Raw genomic sequence first — 21,823 nt, 5'->3', positions numbered from 1 at the left:
GGCATGGTTAAACTGCGAAAAACAGCAATATTTATTAGGTATTTGAGGTGAGTACGGGACAGGAACACCACATAGTGAGGATAGTCTATTCCAGGGCCAAACAGTACATCAAGCAGTGTGGAGTTCCTGCTAAGGTTTTGGGATTGGCTCAAATAGAGCTTCAGAAAGTGGAGTGGTAGAAAGCAAGCCTACGTCTAAGATAACATTTGGGGCATGCCTGCTGTTATGAAACCAGTGATGAATAAATTGCACCGGTGCACCCAAATTATACACTTCAAAGTCAGGGCTTGTCGTATGGGAGCTGTAGTATGTGCCATCCAATTTGCGGTTGTCGACCTGCCCGCGCTAGCTTGATCATAAGGGAGCTCAGTTGAGTAAAAAAGGCCTCGTTCAAGGGAATGGGAATGTTCCGAAAAAAAAAAAGTAATTTAGGCAGGACAATCATTTTCATTAGAGCCACCCTTCCCACCAAGGAGAGTGGCAGCGCAATCCAACGATCTATGTGAAATTTCAGGGTCTCCATGTGGTGTCCATAGTTATCTCTAATGATAACAGGAATATCTGTATGGTAAAGAATACCCAGATACCGAATTGGGTCCGTCTGCCATTGCAAAGGGTATGATATGTCTAGACAAGTACCAAAGTTAGTGAGCGGGACCATAATGTATTTATTCCAATTAATCTGAAGACCAGACCAGAGAGCAAAGTCCACTATTTTCTCAATAATACGAACTAGGTTAACAGCGGGATTTTTAACCACTAGCATGGTATTGTCTGCATTCATGGATAGAAGAGTATATCAGAATCCCAAATTCACTCCTCGCTGACATTGGTACTCATGCAGAGCACATGCCATGGGCTCCACAGTCAAAGCAAAAAGAAGTGACGGGGGCACCCCTGCCGTGTACCTCACCCGATCATGAATGACTTGGAGAGCCCAGTTTGAACTTAATCTGGCAGATGGAGCGGCGTACAGGATCTGAACCCATTTGACAAAGGCCCTTCTTAGTCTCGGTCTAAACAACACTGTGAGTAAAAAAAAAAGGCAACTTAATAGTGTTGAACACATTAGCGGCATCCAAATCGTGACAACAGTGGACGTCCTAGGGTCTAGTTGGTGCGTGAGGGCAGAGTGAGCGGGGATTATTGGCAGAGGACCGGCCTAGAATACATCACAACTGGTCAGGTCTAATCAGTCGTAGGAGTAATGGTAACAGTCTACTAGCTTGGCCAGGATTTTACTACTGACGTTATTAAGGGATAGGGGATGGCACGGCCACATGTAGATGGGGGCTTGTCAGGCTTAAGAAGCGTAATTATGATGGACTCCCGCATCCTCAAAGGCAGCTGACCTGACTGAAATTCCTCCTCATAAATAGTTAAGAGAATGGGTGTCAGTTCTTCAGCATATATTTCACAAAACTCAACGGGAAGGATGTCACTACACGGATCCTTCCCATTATGTAATTGATGTATGATACACTTAACCTCTGTCTCGGTAGGAGGTTGACACAGAAGCTAACGCGCCACCTGATCCAGCCACGCTAGGGCCATACTATCTAGGTAAGCTGATAAGTCACTGGGATCCGCCGTTGACTGTGGGGTGTACAGGCATTAATAGAAAGTGACAAACTCACTCATTATATCCTTAGGAGCATATATCGAATACTTATTGGATGTATCGAGACCATAGACATGGTTGGCAGCCCACTTAGGCTTAATCAACAGGGCTAAAGTGTGTCCCTGCCTGTCAACCTCCCCGTATCTGAGTGACACATACAGACTGTTGCATGCAGTCACATGACACCATGTCACATGAATGCCGCCTCATTTTGCCCGGGCTGAGTCACAGCAACAGAGCTGTGATATATGAATGCTGCAGCTGACACACGAGGGTCGGGTCTTACGACCAACACTCCTGACCGGATTAAAACATGCTTAAAGCTGCAGTCACACAATCTAAAGCAGCGTGTGCTCCGCGCTGCTTGCTCAATAATGAGTGCTTGGCGGTGCTCTCGTCCCATTGGTGTCTGTCTGAGTACACGCGGGTGGTGCAAGGAGGCACTATAAATGCGTGACTTTGCATTTTAGTGTGGTGATGCAGACCACCACACTAAAATGTGTTAGTCTAACGCCTGATGCGAGGTACTTGGCAGAGCTGGTGGTAGGGTGTTGACGGGCAAGCAGGAATCAGCCACAAGCAATACAGGAGCCAATGTTGCCTCAGTGCACAATGCACATTCTGTGCACCCAAGTCCGAAGTACACAGTTTACTGGGATGGCCATGACTAGGCAGCGGACATGCCCAGCAGCTGTAAGGCACCGCTGGCCGTCCTCAGCACATCCAGCGTCCACTGTAGCCCCAGCTCCTGGTTCCGACCGTTCTGACACGGGGGGTTTGGAGAGCAGTCCAACGTAGTGAGGTCTACCCCCCAGGCAGTTTGGGAGGGATTTGGGCTGGCCGGATCGGCCATTTTTTAGTTTTGTGCTTTTTGAGGCGTAGCCCTATCATAGCCCAAGTAGAACAATGCGTATATAATCCTATGGGGGGATTTGTCAGCCACCGTTTTAGGTTTTGGTAACCTGGTGGCTGGCAGCAGGGTAGCTAGTAAAAGTTTTCTTGGCTGTTTAATTTATTGTTTTATAGGCTGTTTAATTAGCTGGGTTTAGCAAATTAGACATAGTTATGCAGAATTATAAGGTTGTGAAGGTGGTGCGCCTGCTGAGCGAGGCAGGCCGCCTTGATGTATTGATCTCTTCAGCTGCGGGGCTTGAGCTCCCTCCTAGGTGCGCTTCTGTGGGGGGCGACCGCCATTGAGGCCTACACGTCCCCTGAGTGGGAGAGAGGAAAAGCGGTGAGTCTTGTGCACGTTCTTGTGCACGGGCTCTTATGCCAGAAGACCGGCCCCTTTGTCCCCAGACACGCTGGACCTTTGTGCACGTTCCACTCACGCTGAGGAGAGCATCTGTCGCTTGCTCTGCTAGGGCTTCCAATGAGGTCTTTCCTGCTCGGGGCCTGGGGCTGAACGAGGCTGAGGCCCCAGCAGAGTTAGTAAAGGAAGGGCGGGAGGCGGGGGGAAGGAGGGAAGGGGGAGAAGGGATGTGGAGGGACAGAAGCCTTTCGGGGGAGAGGGGTTCGGGGGGCTTCCCAAAAAGCATGGACCCAGGGACTCTCTGGGATGCGAGGAGGTGGGAGGCCAGGGCAGTTTTGGTGTTTGGGAGGTGGAGGGGGTATACCCGAGTTGGGTTAGGCAGAGTGAGGGCCTGAGGGATATAGGAGGGGAACTTGATTTTGGGAGTGAAGCGGGGAGGAAGATAGAGGGAGTTTGGCAAGGCCAGGGCTTAAATTAATTTTTTGGGGGGGGGAGGAGGAGATCCCCGGGGATTGGTAGACAGCTGGGTTTCACAATGCCTGGGAAGGGCTAGATATTTTCACCTCATGGAATGAGGAGGTGAGGGGCCTTAGTAGATTAAGTGGCTGCTTATCTTGCACAGGGGGGGTCAGCTGGTTTGGAGGGCAAAGGTTTAAATTTGAAAGAGAGGATAAGGGGGGGTGATGGCGGGGGCAGCAGAAAGCTTGGTGGGGGAGTTCGTGGGACAGGTCTTGACCAGGAATGGCCAGGGTTAGACACGGCTGGGTTGGAATGGAGTGAGGGGAGGCGGGGGTTGAGTGACAGGGAAGTAGGTGATTTGTTTAAAGTTGGGCATCAGTGGGCAGAGAAGACTTTGGGCTTAATTAGGAAAAGGAGAAGGGAGACAGGGGATGAGTCTCAGAGGCCTGGCACGCCAGACCAATCATTTATATTGCAGGGCGAGGACTCACGTCCAGGTGCGGACTTGCAGAGCTGGGTGCGGCTTTCTGGCGTTGAGGAGAAGGGAGGATGGAGCCTTGTGTGGCGTGCCTGTTACCATCGGGGGATCCCGGCGCGGCCAGCACATGTAGGACCTGAGTGGTCTCGCTGACCCCAATACCTGACGGACCTCGGTGGTCTGCAGGACAGAAAACCAGCAGGAGAATGCAGTCAAAGGACTCAGCGGTGTACCCGAGGTTGCAGTTGGCGCCCCTGGAGGCGCTGAATTATGGGCCCATGAGGGGCCACCATGAGGGGTCTCGCAAAGGCGCGGAATTAGATTTCGATTACAAAAACCTTGAGGAAGGCAAGCTGAGAGATGATTTAGATGGGGTGAGGGGGATAAGAGTAATGTCTCTCTGGGTGTTTTTCAGGTTTCTAGAAGGGAGTCAGAGCCTACGTCAAGGCCAACCAAGTCGGGATCGACCACGGGACCACTGGCAAGGCGGACTGCAGCAACATGGGCACCCTCCTTAGAGCCAGGTAAAACATATGGAAAGAGGCAGGGGCTGGTAATAGTATCCGTGGGAACGGGAGGAGAGGGGATTTCAGGTGGGGGTAAGAGGGTAGTATGTTTTAGACATAGTGGTGAGTCCCGAGGAGGAAGGTAAGAAGGATCTGGCCAAGCCAGTGATTAGCTAAGGCAGAGAGAAATCTGAGATATGGGAAGAAACCAGCAGAGATAATAAAGATAAGATTGAAAGTAAAGAGTGGTAGATTAAGAGACTTGCTTATATGGGAGTGACTAAGCTATTGGGGGCACATTTGATGCTGGCGACTAAAGAGCGCTTATGGAAAGGTGAATATGTGGGAATGCTGAAATTATTGCTGAGGGAACTGTGCGCAAAAGAAGGGTCTAAAGAAGAGGAATACGAGCTGGCTAAGCGGCCAAGGGTTCCTCTGACCATAGAAAATTGGACAGTAGCTTTCTTGATTTCTGCTACTGTTTACTGTGAGAAATTCCTAGAACGCTGCGTAGCACTATTCAAGTATGTGGATGTCATTAGCAAAGCGCAGATCACAGGGGGGGTTATGCATGAGCACAATACTATGAGGAATTCCGGGCCCTATGGCCTGGGATACCAAGGCAAAATGGGGGGGGGGACTTGACACGGATTTATGGCAGCGTAGGATTGGGGCTTCCAGAGCGGGTAAGACTATTTTTACAGTCAGTGGACCCCCAATTGTCTACCGGGCCTTTCAGGGGAAGCCCACCCGGGGAGGGCTGGGTAATTCCTGAAGGGGACAGGCTAAATTGAAAGCCCAGCAGGGGGGGGCCTACTGGGCTTTCAATAAAGTACTGAGGAAAGGGGTCCCAGCAATCACGTAGAAAAATTTAAAAACAGTTAGATACCAATAAAGAGAAAACTTAATGAGCCTCCATTGTTATTTATTCAAAATGTAGGTGTAAACTAATTATCATCAATTTCAATACAAAATCACACCGTAATTCATAGTGCCCCTGGTAGGGAGGGAGGTGATATAGTGCAGGGTGGTGTAGGTAAGGGATAGTGACAATAAAAAGCAGCCAAAAAGGCCTCACTGTACTATGTATCCAAGTTCAAACATAGACAAAACAAAAGACCATTGGTTTAATACATCATTGTATACTAATCATACTTCACATATCACACTGAATGAGCAATTTTAGGGGTGAAGCTGAATGAACACAAAAAGCTGTCGACGTTTCGACCCTCTAGTATTAGCAGGCATTAATTATGTCCTTGCGTCGGGGTCTTCATCAGGACCCCGGCGGGGGCGGGGCAGGCAACCTATTTGGTAAATAATTTAATCGCATTTAGCACATGTCATGCATAGGTCAAAAGATATTTCATTAATTAAGCACACATAAATGGTAGACAAGACATACCAGAGGTTGCTTGTCTCCAGGATGGATGACGAGGAGGGCGCTCTCAGGGGAGATGGTATTTCAGATTCTACAATTGAGGGGATTATGATTAGCAGCCTAACGATAAAGTTATGTCCACATTAAAGTTAATAGAAGGGGGGAAATACACTCACATATAACGATGATATTGGGCAGCCATCAGGTCTACAAAGAAAACGAGAGGTGACACACCATTAATCATGGGCTGCCACCAAACACGGAATTGAGTTGTAAATAGCGGGTCATAAAACGTTAATAAAGGGGAAAACAACTTACAAGAATTGAAGCATATGTCTGCCTATCAATTCCAAAGCTAGTCCGAAGATCCCGCAGTGCGTTATTCCAAATGTCGGGAAATAGAATGTCTGTGGATTAAAGACGGGGATTAAAACCGCAATTCTGTACCAGGGCCAGTAGTCATTTAGGCACTCACATAGTTCTCGTAAACCTACCAATACGCAGAATTAATCCGCATCCAAGCCGCCTCACGTTCGTTAATGGCGATCGGCTGTCTGATGTTAGGAGGGTACCCAAGGCAACCAGGTCACGTGACCAGTGACGGTCCGGGTAGGCAGAGAAGAAAGACTGAAGAAACACGCTTTGGCAAAACTTGATGTAGAAGAATAATTAATCATTCTACATGAGGGATATTCAACGTAAAATTAAAATTAAAATGAATACAAGTATCGCTTAATAAAGATAATTTGATGCTAGATATATGGCAACACTACCCAGGTCCCAGTGACTTTATTTGGGGGAACCCTTCTCTTTAACGGGCTTTCAATAAAGGGCTGTGCATGCATGAATTTTGCAGATCTCGCCATGAGTGCTCAAAATGAGGGGAAAAACATCCCTTGGTTAACTGTTTTGGTGTAAGGGGGGTTTCAGCAAGGGGGGCAGCATTGGCAGTGGGGGGCAAAACAGGGGGACAGCAGCAGTAGCATTTTTTTGGGTCAAGGGGAGCTAAGGGTTATCAGGGTTCTGGGCCAAAAGGCTCATACGACAGTTAAGGCAGACAAATTGGAGGAAGCCTTACAGAGTTATGACGACCAGAAGGCTGCAGAAGCACCAAGGGAAGGGTTAAAAGTGGGGTTTTTGTTTGGGTTATGCAGGGCCTAGACACAGGCGTTGGTCAGAAAATTTGAAGTCAGCAAAAGAATATTCACAGGTTGTGCAAGAGAATTTAGACAAAGCGGTGAGAAAGGGAGAATGGCGGGCCTTTTCCCAGATTGGCCTCTGGACAACTTGATTGTGTCACCAATTGGGGTGGTGCCCAAGAAAGAACCTGGACAATTAAGGCTTTTCCAGCATTTATCATGGCCAGAAGGGTGCTCGGTGAATGATTTACTCGATGAAAAGAAAGCTACTCTTTCTTATTTGTCAGTTGACGTGGCCATGGCACTAGTAGGGACGGCGGGCGCAACGGCGGAAATGGCAAAATGCAACATAAAATCGGCTTTCCGTTTGCTTCCAGTCCATCCAGAGGATTGGGATCTACTGGGTATCTATTTCAATGGTAAATGGTATGTGGAAAAGGCATTACTGATGGGCTGTTCTATGTCATGCACATTGTTTGAGTGTTTTAGCACCTTTCTGCAGTGGTTGTTTTAAAAAAGTACAGGGCACAAGTTAGTGACCCATTACTTGGATGATTTTTCTTTGTTAGAATCTCCGGCTCCGCGGAGTTGCAGGAGGCCCTGGAAAACTTCAAAGAGCTGACGGAGGAGTTGGGGGTGCCATTTGCACACGAACAGATGATGAGCCCCAGCACAGCACTGTCTTTTCTTGGAACTGAGATTGACTCTAGAAAAATGCAAGCCCAGTTGCCGGATGATAAAAGGGTTTAAATGCTGGAATTGCTTAACGCCATGCTGGCACAGGGATAAGTAATGGTCAAAGAGATACAGGCCTTGCTAGGGCATCTCAATTTTGCATGTAGGGTAGTGAGAGTAGGGAGAACCTATTGCAGGAGGCTTGTGAGGGCATTAGCAGGGAGCAGATTGCCACATCATCATGTGCATCTCTCTGCAGGCATAAAAGAAGATTTGAAAATGTCTCAAGTTTTTCTGCAAACTTTCAATGGCATTCAACTGGCACAGGAGGGGGATCTCATTTGGGATGTGTATATATTGTCAGATGCAGCAGGCAGAAAAGGTTTTGGCCTCTATTGGCAGAGAAAGTGGTATGCCGAGCAGTGGCCGATAGAATGGAAGGAGGTACAGCCATTGCATTTCTGGAGTTCTTCCCCTTAGATAAGGCAGTGACACTATGGGGTATTCAGCTTGCGCTTAGGAAGGTGACTTTTAGAGTTGATGATATGGCGTTTGTAGAGATTGTGTACCGTTAGTCTGCAAGGAATGAACAAGTGTTACAGTTGCTGAGGGTTTTTGTCCTGGGCTGTTTGCGTCTTGATATAGCGTTTAGAACACTGCACTTCCCAGGTATGGACAATGACAAAGCGAATGCTTTCTCTCATTTGCAGTGGGGGAGATTCCCTGGGTTGACCAAGGACCACGTCAGAAACCCGACACCCATGCCGCAGCAGTTGTGGTACGTAGGCAACACAGGATGCTACAACTGGTGGTAGGATCACTTGCTAAGTCTACTAGGATAGCCTAGCATAGAAGGAGTTTTTGCAGTCAGGCACCCAGCGACGCTCGAATGAGCTACAGCGAAGGGACGATTGGATTCAGTTTATCCTGGATATGATTGAAAAAGGCTTATCCAGGGTGTCAATTGCAAGGAAATTAGCTGGAATTGCATTCATGGATAAATTGCTCTGGAGTTACGCTCCTTCAGCGGGTGAATTGGGCGCAAGGATGCTAGAAGGATGGTCCAGGGAGCGTGGCCTGCTGAATCTGGTCAGGAGATACTTGTTGTGGCAGTTGCTGAGCAGAACAATACAGATTTTGCCTAGGATTTACATGGACACCTTCGAATCATGCCGGTTTTCCACATTGATGGGGGATGTTTTTTGGTGCATTTAGAATGTCTGAGTTGTTAGGGGACAGAAGGGGTCGGGGGATCGGGTGGGAAGATGTGGTCTCGCGCAATGCAGGGATACATATGTGGTTAAAAAAGTCCAAAACGGATCAGAAGAGAAGAGAAAATGGGTGTTGTTGCAGGCTCCATTGTCTAAGCTTACTTGCCCTTATAGATGGGGGCTTCACTGGCGAGCAGCATCCAATGATATCAGGGAGTCAGTATTTGTGCATGCAAATGGGAAAAAAGTTACAGCCTTCTAACCGCTAGCGGTGCTTAGGAAAGCACTAAAGGGATTGGGCAAAGACGGTGCAGGTTTTGGGACACATTCTTTCCGGATTGGGGCAGCATCCGAGGCAAGCAATAGAGAGTGGGGACAGGGTGATATCATGTACTTGGGGAGGTGGTCCTCGGATTGTTATAAGCAATACTTGCGCAGCAGCGATAAGGAATTTAGCGCATTGTTAACAATGTATAAGCTCCCGCAATGTTTCTCGTTTCAGGTTCGGTGGCTGGCCACCTTTTGTTTAAAATGTCTGGGTTGTGGGACACTACTTCATGAAGTAGGTGCACGTACAAGCACAAGAAAGTTATAACGGACAGAATCTTGGTTTTAATTATAAACTGTTTAAAGTATTACGGAAAGGAAAAGGGGGCATGTTGTGGAATGAGCTGATTCCGTGTCTTAACTGTCTGCTAGTTGGGGGTCAGTGTTCGGACATTTTGGTCGTACATTTGGGTGAAAACGATTTGTGTAAAGAGATGGGCATAGTCCTGAGGAGAAGCATGAGGAGGGACTTAGCCCTTATTAAACAACAGTGGTCAGGATGTTTTGTGGTATGGACTGAGTTTGTATCACGCCGGGACTGGCTGGAGGCAGTTAATCTAGGAGCAGTTGACAGAGCCAGGAGGAAGCTAGCCTGTTTTTGCATGGAATTGAGTTTTGGTAGAATTGTGCACAGGGACATTCGTTTTGATTCAGTGGAATTTTTGGGAGTAGATAGGGTTCACTTGCCAAGGCTGGGAATGGACCTTTATTTGTTGGAAACTAGGGAGGTGTTAGCCAGAACGTTAAATGTTCAGAGCCACTCTTGAAATAAGAGGTCTATAGGACGGGGTGGGGGGGTCAGAAAAAAGGAGGTAAGGCAGTAGTGGCCCTCACCCCATTTTTCCTGGGTGGCGGGGTTTCGAAAAGTTGGCCAGGGTTGTCGCAGGTTTTTGGTTAAGTATTGGAAGTTTGTGAGCAGGGGCATGAAAAGGGTAGGCAGGTAGTCTAAGTTTCAGGATAGATGTTTGTTAGGTACAGTTGCAGGAAGGCAGGTAGGGAACGGGGTGTCATTGGGGGAAAAAGTTTTAAATGCAATACTGTGTAATGTTGTTGTTATGTTAATGCCGGGGTGTGGGAACTTTTGAGGTGATCGTAGGGGTGGGGGCAGGGGGGTGTCAGGAGTCAGCTATTCGATGTATAGCGAGGCTTTCATTTTGTAAGGCAATTGCCAGTTGGTGATTTTGTAATATGCACCTGTTTCAATAAAGCAGCCTTTTTCACAAACAAAATGGGTCTCGATTTGGCTTGCTCCCCTCCCTCGCAATGCCCGAGTATCCCACTCTCCCCAAGATCAGGAAAAACAGCGGCGCCGTGCTCCAGGGGCCGTGGCAGGCCATCTGGCGGCACAGGTCCCATCCAGGGGGTCCTCTTCCGGTGCTCGTCCGTCAGGCCTCGCAATTGGTCCCATTGTGTGCAGGCTTGCCGAAGGAGGATTTACATCCCAATGCCAATGAAAAAATAAGCGGCAGATAATTGCTCCATCCGGTGAAGCGAAATCAGGAAGCTGCTATCTTGGGCCAGTGCAAAGCTACGCCCGACATACACAATTGTAACAAAAATAACACATTTATTATTACCTTAATATGTTTAGCTATATTCTTTTTAATAGAACTGACCTAAATATATGCACTTGATTAGTTTTGATTAGTGATACTTGACCAGATCAGATGGTGAAGCTCTTTCTCATTAATATCACTGCTATGTTACATGAACATAAAAAGTAACATGAATTGAAGTAATATGACTCCTGGCATTCAAACAAGTAATTCAAGCGAACTACATAGTTACCTCTGATCCTCCGACTTCTGCTGCAGTTCAAGGTCCACTTGGGCAACACCTGCAAAAATAAACACAAGGTGAGTGTCAGCCAACATCAAGTCACCTACTGGCAGCGATCAATAGTTGCACAGCTGGAGTTCTGAAGGTGACAGATGCATCTAAAGGAAGTGGTACAACAAAGAGATCACATATAGGGCCAATTTATTTTTATTTAATTTTATTTTGAGAGTTTTATATAGCACTAGCTAGACCCAGAGGTATCAGTGCGCTTTACATAAGGTTCCACAGAAATTACAGAATTACATCAGTTACACGTTACATCAGTTACTAGAAAAACATTTCAAGAGAGTAGAAGACAAAATAAATGGAGCTTAGAAGGGTAAGGGGGTGGGGTAAGGGGTAGGAGGTAGATAGGATGGAGAGACGAAGGAGAGTCTGCCCATAGTCCGGCTGGGTAGGTGATGGCCAAGGGGGAAGTCCACAGCCCATCTCCTCTTTAACTATCAGGTGGCTCCACCGGGCTTCAGCCAAACAGCTAGGTCTCAAAGGGAAAACAATTAAAGAGCAAAGAGGAGAGATACATGGAGCGTAGAGGAGAAAGGAGGTGGAGTAAAGGGGTAGGAGGGAGAATACAATGGAGAGACGAAGTAAGTTCTGTCCAAAGACCGGCAGGATAAGTGACGGCTGAAGGGGTAGTTCACTGCCCATCTCCTCTTTAGCTATCAGGTAGCTCCACCAGGCATCGGTCAAAAAGCCAGGTCTCCACGGTCAGAGGTAGGTACACAGATTCCGTATCATGATGGGTAGGCCGGCTGGGGGATGTGTTCGAGACTTGATTAATGTGAGGGCAGTTCGAAGGCGGGAGCTGCTGGTAAAGAGCTAACGGCTGTGGCAAATGTATTTGCTACTGTGGTATTTTACTTTTGGGGCATTTCTGTCAACTTGCCTGACCTTTTAAAAAAATATATACCTGGACACTTTTTAAATTTATGCAATTTCTCTCTGCACTTATTTGTGAGCACAGGGGGTCCGGGCTAACCGCGTCTTCCTTCTCCTGCTCTCCCGACTTGGGGGTCCGTCCTTGCGAGCGGACCCTCCATCTTGGGAGTAGCGGAGTGGCGGTCTAGTCTAGTCTCCCATGACCTCCCAGGACTCACAGACACAAAAGCGGATGCTGGCGCGGGCGTGCCGATGGCGCGCCAAAGGCGTGCCAAAGGCAAGCCCGTCTGTGCCCGTCCGCGCCAAGGATGTGCCCAGCAACAGTTACGCTGCCCCTTCTGGGATGGGACCGGGGCCAGTTGTTGAGGGTTGAGCCCAGATGTTACACCAGTAAAGAACTAAACATCATCGGTGAGTGGGGTTGTGATAGAGGGACCCTTATGCTGTCCAACTCTGCTTTTCCTGTGCCGAATCTTTTTGAGGAGTGACACTATTGTCTGTGGGCTTTTGAATGTGAGATCTCTCCCTAAACACAGTGTTGAGATACAACTAGTGTTGGAGGCTCACAAGCTGGACTTCTTGTGTATGACCGAAACATGGACTGCGCCTGAGTGCAAAGTTGATGCTGGGAATGCTTGTCTGCCAGGGTTTAAAATCCGTCACAGGCTCAGAACTAGTGGGGGGGGGGGATTTTTAGAGATACAATGGACCTGAATGTCATCGAAATTGATGCGTGTAACGGATGTGAACTATTTGGATTTTCTCTTAAGAATGCACAGAGGCGGGGGAGGAGCTTCGCGGGCAACCAAGATGGCCGCGTGAGCTCGGAGCTCCGAAGACCCTCCGATCCTCCGTATTGATCCTGCTACCTATCCTGTCCCACAGTAGTGGGAATCTGTTGCTGTACTGTTGCTGAGGTGGGGCCCGTTCTCCGATCGAAGATCCGGGTTTCCTGTGCTGAGTTACACCGTGGTGAAGATTGGAGACGACGACGCCATAACAGTCTGGCATTACGAGGGTGGCGGTGGTGCTTCTACACGGTGGCAGCTCGAGAGGGTTGGAGCTGTCCCGTTCTGCGCTGGTGGCCTGATCAGATTGTCCAGCGGCCTGACGTTCCGATGAGACGGTGGAGGTGATTACTGATTTCTACCGCCTGGAAGCGGTAGTGCCGGTTAAACCTTTCTCTGGACTGTGATACCCCCGTCACCCATCATGGCGGGCAGAGGTGACCCGGACAAAGGGAAGCCCCAAAGAGTCAGCAGGAAACCTTCCCTCTCGCAGACCACCATCTCTGAACGTTTCTCCCTCCCAAAGGGATCGCCTGGTGCTTCAGGTCGTACTAAAGACACGCAGCGCGATGTGTCTCCGGAAGATGCTGAACCCACCCTCCGGGATGTTATGGGGGCCACTGCGGGCATCAAGGCTGAAATGCATAAGCAGCACGAAGTGTTGTCGCACAAGGTCGACACGTTGGCGATTGAAGTCAACCTCATCAGGGCCGACCTCGGAAAGACGAACGACAGGGTCAAGTCGCTCGACATTAAGACGTCGAGTTTGACTACTGATATGTCCGACGTGCAATCGGAGGTTCGGGACCTGAAAGCCGCTAACACGCTGCTTGCCCGCAGGCTCGACAATTTTGAAGGACGGGCAAGGCGCCAGAACGTCTGTATTATCGGTGTGCCGGAGGGCGCCGAGGAAGACGCTGCCGACCTCTTTGTTGAGAACTTGGTGTTGAAGCACTTGGCTCCCGGTGGACTGAGCAAGTTCTTTTCGGTGGAGCGAGCGCACAGACTACCTGGTGGCCAACCGAAACTGGGAGCCTCTCCGCGCCCCATCATTGCCAGACTTTTCAATTACAGGGACCGGGATGCGATCCTGCAGGCATCGAGAAGAGGTGGTCCGTTGAAGTTCCAGAATGCCGATGTGAACTTTTTCCCCGACTTCACTCAAGCGGTTCAGAAACGCCGGCAAAGTTTTATGGGCGTCAAGCGTAGGCTGAGGGAGATGGGGATGAAGTACTCTATGCTATTCCCGGCGAAGCTTCGGATAGAACATGGCGCCCGGGTGGTTTTCTTTGACTTGCCGGAGGCTGCTGGGGACTGGCTGGACACCTTGTCTCAACGTCGGAATGCCCCTGAAGATCAGTCGGAAGAGGCGTCAGGTGGTCCTGATATTCAGGAATGAACAATGTTTCTTCGGACTTCTTTCGGTGGATGGCCCTGCAAATGCAATCAGTCACGGACTATTGTTTTTCTTTTTCTTTCTAATGCTGCTTTTTCAAGACTGGGTGATAACGGGGGGTGATAGGGTGTCTCCTTTCTCCTCGGGGGGCTTTCCGTAGATTAGTTTTTGGGGGCGACAGGCACACTGCTGGTTGGGGGGGCTTCTTAGTCTAATGCAGGGGTGCAGGGTGGGGGGTGGTTGGTTTGAGTGTTTTACTTATGTTTCTCCTTTTTCTTTTCTCTTGAGGCAAGGTGATTATGCTCCTGTTTACTATGTTGCGGTAGCTTCTTTCTGGGGGTGGAGGTTGGGACGGTGCTTCTTTGATGATGGGGGGTAAGACGCTAAATGTATTGAGTTGGAATGTGAATGGGCTGGGGGATCGCATTAAACGTGGGGTGGTACTGCAGATGTTTAAACGGTGTGTACCCAATGTCATTTTGCTACAGGAGACGCATCTCATTGGCAATACGTGCCACGCACTCAATAGGAAAGGGTTTAAGATGGTGGCTCACTCGGGGTTCTCTTCGGGGTCCCGAGGGGTGGGGATTATGGTGTGCATGTCTCTCCCATTGGAGGTGGAGACTAGGGTGATTGATGACAGAGGCCGCTATGTTGCCGTTGTGGGTAGATGGGAGGGGCGTACCCTGGTTTTGGTTTCTGTTTATGTCCCCCCAGGCCTGCAGACGACTACCTTCCAGGATCTCGGGGCGCCATTTTGGGCCTGCCGGAGGGATTGCTCATAATTGGTGGGGACTTTAATGCGGTGGTGTCGGGGACCCTTGACCGTTTTCCATCCAGAGATCTTCGTAGTGCGCAATCATGGCTCCCAACTTTCCTGAGCACCATGGGTCTTATTGATTGTTGGCGGCTTCTCCATCCCGCCCAGCGGCAGTACTCCTTTCATTCGGGCGCGCACGGAAGCCTCTCCAGGGTTGACTATATCTTGACTCCGGCGGTCCAGGCCTCGACCGTTTCCGGGGCCCGCCTGATGGCCAGAGGCATATCAGACCACTCCCCGGTCTGGGTGTCGTTTGACTTTGGTATTGTGGCAGCCTCTAGACTAGCACCGGTCAATCCTTGGTACTTTCGCAACCCCAAAACTCGTGACCTCCTAGCTAAAGCTATCGACCTGTATTTCTCAGAGAATACGGGCTCGGTATCGTCGGCCTTATCTTTGTGGGAGGCCTTCAAAACTGTCCTGAGAGGGGAAGCTTTCTCCTTAATAGCCGAGGTGCGCAGACGCAGGGATGAGGAAATGGTGCGGTTGGAGTCGGAGATTGAGGACCTTGATTCTCACCTGGAAACTGACCCGACACCCGAATTGCTGCACGTCCTCTCCTTAAAGCAGTCGGAGTATCGAGCCACTGCCACTGACGCTGCCAAGGCGATGGGCAGAGAACAGCAAGGGAGGATCTATGATGCAGGGGACAAGGCGGGCAAGCTTCTTGCCTGGTTGGATAGGAGGGAGATGGCTTCCCGCGTGGTGCCCGAGATTCTGGGTGAGGACGGGGTGGTTGTTACTGACCCCAGCGCTATTGTTTCGGCTTTTGCCGACTACTTCGAGACGGTCTACACTTCGGTCTCCACCTTGACTGAGTCGGACTCGGCCTCTTTTCTGGAGGGAGTTGTGCTCCCTTGCCTGTCGGACACCGAGCGTGACGACATGGACAGGGACATTGGCTGATGAGGTGGCGCTCGCGATATGATCTTTGCGCTCTGGCAAGGCTCCCGGTCCCAACGGTCTTCCGGTGGAACTTTATAAGATTAAGGCTGACACCGTCGCAGTGCCCCTGCGGCGTATGTTTTTGGAGGCTCGTGAAGCTGGTGAGCTTCCGCTGGACCAGCGATTGGCCACCATTGTGGTTATTCATAAGGAGGTGAAGCCCAGGGACCTTTGCAGATCGTACCACCCGATCTCCCTGCTGAATGCTGAACCCAAGATTCTGGCTAAGTTACTGGCCAACCGGCTGGTGGGAGAGATCGCCGATTTGGTCCATCCAGACCAGTCGGGCTTTATACCTCACCGCAACACCGCCCTCAATCTTCGGAGGCTTCACGCTGTCATGGCGCGGGTGCACACACTCTGCGAACTGACCGTCCTGGCCTCACTGGACGCGACGATGGCATTTGATTCCCTCGAATGGAATTATCTGTGGGCGGTGTTGTCTAAGTTTGGGTTTGGCCCCGACTTTATTGGTTGGGTCAGGCTTCTCTATGCCTCCCCGCTGGCCAATGTAACGGTCAACGGCCGGGTGTCAGCTTCCTTTGCCTTGCGCAGGGGTACCAGACAGGGTTGTCCGCTGTCGCCACTCCTTTTTGCTTTAGCGCTTGAGCCGCTCGCTGCTTGGATACGCACCCACCCTGACATCTGTGGGATCAAGTGGTCGCCGGGCTTTGAGGACCGAGTCTCATTGTACACGGACGATATCCTGCTCTATCTAACTTCCCCCTGTCGGTCTTTAATTGTGGCTTTTGACGTGTTGAGCACTTTTGGTGGATACTCGGGCCTAGTTATTAACTGGTCGAAATCCTATCTCTATGTGCTCAGTGGAGAAACCCCACGTCTTCCTAGGGGTTGCGCTATACAGGTCTCGCAGCAGGGGTTTAAGTACCTGGGTATCTATATATCAACGGATGCCCGGGCACGATACACTAACAACTTGCTTCCCCCTCTTGCGCGCCTCAGGCGCGACGTGCAGGGCTGGAAAAGATTGCCGCTGTCCCTGTTGGGCCGCGCGGCATTGTTCAAGATGATGTCCCTGCCGAGATTCTTATACGCGCTCCAAAACACGCAGGATCCCGTCCCTTCCAAATACTTCAAGGAAATTGAAGGTCTGCAGCGGACCCTCTTGTGGGAGGGTAGGCCGCGTATCGGCGTTGTTAAACTGACTATCCCCTGGTACGATGGCGGTATTGCTCTGCCTGACATCCACCGGTACTACTGGGCCTCTCAATTGGCCGCTCTTAACCACAGCTTTTATGGACCGGCGGAGAGTCCGGGGTACGCCATGGATCGTTGGCTCTTGAATGACGGGATGTACTACAGAGCGCTATACTCCAGATCTCTGGATGGAAAAATGACTGGTCCCACCAAGACTGCTGTGCACATTTGGAGGGCCATCACGAAAGCATTGGGGTGGAAGGGCAGACTCACTATGGCCACTCCACTTTATGATTCTGACTTGCTGGGTAGGCTGTGGCACTCAAAGGGGTTTGACCGGTGGGACCTCATTGGTATCTCCAAGGTGGCTGATGTGATGGCCAGGGGGGAAATCAAGTCTTTTGAGGTTCTGCAAACTGAGTTTCAACTGGGTGCCACAGAGTATTTCAGATACGCCCAATTGCGACATGCCCTTACGGCTGCCCTGCCTGTTGGTGAGAAGGTCCCCGAATCATCCCCGCTGGAAGACAGGGTGCTGGACGGCCATATGCCTGACAGTGCCATTTCCCTGACCTATAAAAAACTGATAAATGTTCGGACGGATCTGTTGTTGAATGTGAGAGACCAGTGGGTGCGTGATGGGATTAAGTTGGATGATGAGGATTGGCAGTGTGCGGTGTCTTCCCCCAAGGAAGTGGCAATTTCGGCTAGACTACGCTTAGTCCAATTGAAGATACTCCACAGAGTTTATGTAACTGGCCCTAGACTGATTCACATGGGGCTCTCTGTGGACGGTCTTTGTAGGCGTGGGTGCGGTGCACTGGCCACTTTCATGCATACCATCTGGGAATGCCAGGTTATTGCTTCTTATTGGGAACGGGTGCATGCGGTTATGCGTGAGGTGACTGGTGTGGATCTGCCTGCAGAAGCTCGGCGCTGCTTGTTGAACGTGTGGGGTCCGACTGACCACACTACTGCCCAAACCCGTTGGGTCACACTGGGGAACATGGTGGCCAAGCGAGATATTGCTCAGAAGTGGGGCGCCCCGACTCCCCCCACCGTGGAACTGTGGGAAACCAATATGGATTGGTGCATGCTCCGTGAGAAGACTGTGTATGTGGCCCGGGGTAAGCCCAGGAGGTGGGGGGTTGTTTGGGGGGCCTGGAATGAATATAGAGGGGATCTTTGTGTACCTCCCGATGCAGGTCTGCTGGAGGTTCGTCTTTCCCCCTAGCCCTTCCTTCCACCCAACTTTTTACTTAAACGGAATCCTGCTTTTCTCTCCCCCCTTCCACTTTGTACGCCTTTCCAGTAAGGTTATTACAGAGAGCTACATGGTCCCACCCGCCCCCTGGAATCGTGCATTGCCGCTCATGTGTTGTACCTTGCCACTTCCTTTCTTTTAATGTTCCTTTCTTGTTGATTTCTTAGGTTTTCATATTTATAATATAAAATTAAACCTGATTTGCTCCTCGATTTGATTTGTGCGCACCTCTTCTCCGTTTTTATAATGCTGCCTAGCCTCAGGGATGTAAGGCTGAATAGCTGTGTGCTTTGAATTTTCAATAAAGGTTTTCCAAAAAAAAAAAAAAAATGCACAGAGGCACTTCTTAACAGGCATTATCTGTTATAGACCCCCTGGGGTCTTTAATTTAGCCCAGCAGCAGTCGTTATTAGAACTGCTCACCAATATGGCTGCTTCTCACAGCCAATTGGTGATTCTTGGAGATTTAAATTTGTGGTTGAATGGCACTATGAACACAGGCTTTGTTAATATGATTCACTCATGCGAGGCCCTTGGCCTCTCTCAGCGAGTCTCTCAGGCCACCCACACAGGGGGTCATCGGTTGGACCTGATTTTCTCTGAGACCCACCTTCTTACTGTTGGGGACGTTTACCTATGGCCTGGACTGACCATTCCTTGATTAAATTTTTTGTGAAGTCAGGCACACTTACTGCAGGGACATCTAGTCAAGTGAGGGAGTATGTTAGCAGGGATTGGAAGTCTCTCGCTCGGAAAAAAGGTGCCTCACCCATGTTCACGGTTGAAGAGTGCTTCGCCCCTGACATGCAGATAGAGGTGAATTATGCTGCCCTTTGCTCGAAGATTACTTCGGCTTTGGATACCTCTGCTCCTCTAAAACATCACAGGAGTAGGGGGAGACCCTCAGCTCCCTGGTTTACGGACAGCCTCAAAAATATGAGGCTGGAATGTAAACAAGCGGAGAGGAGGTGGAGGCACGCATACCTGGATAGGGACAGGCTTGCTTGGAAAGCTAAGCGGGTGGATTATAAGGAGATCCATAGAGTTAAGGCAACACACTTCTCTAGCGTGATTTTCGATGCCCCGAATAGCTCCCGCAGTATTTTTAATATTTTGAATAGCCTTATTAGTCTGGACTGTGCCAAGAATGAGTTCCCCCACTCCCAGGAACTCTGTGAGAACCTAGCCAGGTTCTTCCAGGATAAAATCAAACTGATCATTGACGATCCGGGGGTGGAGCAGCAACAAACTTTAGCATTGGCTAATTGCAGCAGCCCGCTAACTCTTGGGGCCGTTCATGAACATAACCTATTTATAGCCGACCTGTCAAGTACCCTAGACAAGGTAAACAGCCATCCACCTAAAATAGGAGGTGTGGCATTATGCAACCTTTTATATGCCGATGACCTGGCCCTGTTTAGCCTTACTAGAGTAGGGTTACAAAGGCTTCTTGATGCACTGTTGCAATACACGTTTGACAACCATCTAGAAATTAATATGGAGAAAACCCCGATAGTACCATTTGGTAAGAAACGCTACAGTGGCGGTGGCTGGTCAATCAATAAAACAAGTCTTACGATTGACCAATCATACAAATATTTAGGCGTTCACTTGGACTCCAGGGGCAGTTTCACAAAGCAAAGCAGTGCGATTGCAGCCAAAACTACGGCTCTAGTGGTATCCTTGGCCAAACTATCAAAGAAACTTTCAGGCCCAACCCTTGCCCCCTTACTAGAAGTTCTTAGAGCAAAGATCGGGCCAACACTCTCATATGGCATAGAGATCTTTAAAGGTAAAATAAATACTGCCCTAAACAAACACACCACTAAAATCTACAGAAAGGCACTTCACTTGCCGAGCAGCGCTTCCCCGGCCCAGATTAGATTAGAGCTAGGACGGACTAACTATGAAGCCTCTAATGTCGGCACCTATCTTAAGCTGTGTCACAAATTAAGACAGGCCGAACCAGGTACACTAGAATCTCTAACCTGGAAAGAAATCAATGAGATCAACCCAGGGGGACCATTCGGCCGCCTCTTGAATGACTATGTTCACCAAATGTCAGCTGCCGAACTTTGGGCCCTTAACCCCAGTCAGACCGTTTTAAAAAATATAATCAAAAAATGTGTAAGAATGAAATCTCTGGCTGTAGACAAAGCTCTAGTCCCAAAGCGTAGTCATTCCTGGGCAGTAGTCAATTCCTACAAACGACTAACCCCTGCTGCCTACCTCTCCACGACATTTTCACTTCATCAAAAGCGCTGTCTGATTGCTCTAAGAATGGGAGATTGGCGCTTTCTTCAAAATCTACCCACCTTGCGCCGCAAGAAGGAGGCCACAACATGTAGAGGATGCGGTTTACCAACTGAAACAATTTTGCACGTGGTCTGCCTCTGCCCTACATTTAATTCTCAACGCAGGCGTCTGCTTAAGCCAGAATGGAACAGGCTGGGGGTTCGGTCCTGTAGGCATGCCATTACTGCTGCTTTGTCTTTAGATAATATTATTTTAAACATAAATTTGGCCAAATTTATTCAGCAAGTATACCGTAACCTAGATAAAATGGACACTGCTGAGGTCTCTGCTCATCGCTAAATCTGAATATGCATTCTAATAGAACTTGCAAAGACCGGAAGGGCTAATCCTCAAATTGCAATGTTTTAACTGGCATACTTTAAGCCACATTTTATTGTTTGCTTCTCTTTTAATCATTCTTTTATTTCATAAAATTGTATACAATGTGATTTGTGCGACCTTTTAAAGATATGATTTATATCTAAATAAAGGAATTATTATTATTATTATTATTATTATTATTATTATTATTATTATTAACAGGGGTGAGATAAGTCCCTCGTGGAATTCGCGCAGCTGTCTGCAGAGGAGTTCAGGGGAGTAGCCTTTGGTATTACATCCGGGTCTCCACTTGACCCGATTCCACTAAAAATCTGGAAGGAGTTTGAGGCTTAGCTCTTCCCCATGATTCGGCTGGTCTGCAACCAGTCGCTTACTACTGGAGTGGTTCCACCTCAGTGGAAACAAGCTGTGGTGACCCCTTTATTGAAAACGCCCACCCTTGATCCTGAGTGCCTCAAGAACTTTAGGCCCATCTCGCTTCTACCTTATCCAGCAAAAATTCTAGAGCGGGTGGTGGCAGTCACTCTCTCTAGACACCTAGAACAGCATAAGCTCCTGGAGGAAGTACAGTTTGGCTTTCGGCCAGCCCATGGCACGGAGACGGCCTTGGTGACCGTGCTGGATGAGCTTCGGTGCGGGCAGACAGTGGACAGGCAGGAGTTTTGTTCCTGCTTGACCTGTCTGTCGCCTTTGACACAGTGAACCATGGAATTCTGCTGGACAGGCTGAGAGAGGTGGGGGTTGCAGGTAGTGCCCTTGGTTGGTTTGAGTCCTTTCTTCAGGACAGAGAACAAGCTGTGTCCCTCCCTCCCTTCCAATCTTCCTTTTCCACCATCTCACATGGCGTTCCACAAGGCTCGGCAGTTAGTCCGATATTATTTAACATCTACATGAAGCCAATAATTGCGGTTATCAAACAATATATTATTGAAATTGTTAACTACGCCGACGACACCCAGCTGATCCTCTCCCTGACCAACGACCCCGCCGCCGCCAGAGCCAACCTGCACGAAGGGAAGAAAGAGGTAGCCGAGTGGATGACGACCAG

The 21,823-nt window shown here is 49.3% G+C and overlaps 1 protein-coding gene across 1 annotated transcript in view; it reads right to left on the bottom strand.

Annotated features, from left to right (window-relative positions):
- Positions 1–21,823, bottom strand: part of LOC147729617 (ICOS ligand-like) — a 317,146-nt gene that overhangs the window by 3,266 nt on the left and 292,057 nt on the right. Inside the window, exon 6 of the mRNA XM_086954497.1 lies at positions 10,838–10,886. Coding sequence (XP_086810623.1) covers positions 10,838–10,886 — 49 coding nt within the window. The remainder of the gene's footprint in view (positions 1–10,837; positions 10,887–21,823) is intronic.

This window comes from Lissotriton vulgaris, chromosome 2_1 (genome assembly GCF_964263255.1).
Source record: "Lissotriton vulgaris chromosome 2_1, aLisVul1.2, whole genome shotgun sequence".
In the NCBI taxonomy this organism is placed as follows: Eukaryota; Metazoa; Chordata; class Amphibia; order Caudata; family Salamandridae; genus Lissotriton; species Lissotriton vulgaris.
The sequence above is the reverse complement of the archived record's forward strand: the minus strand, read 5'-3'. Positions and strand labels throughout refer to the sequence as shown.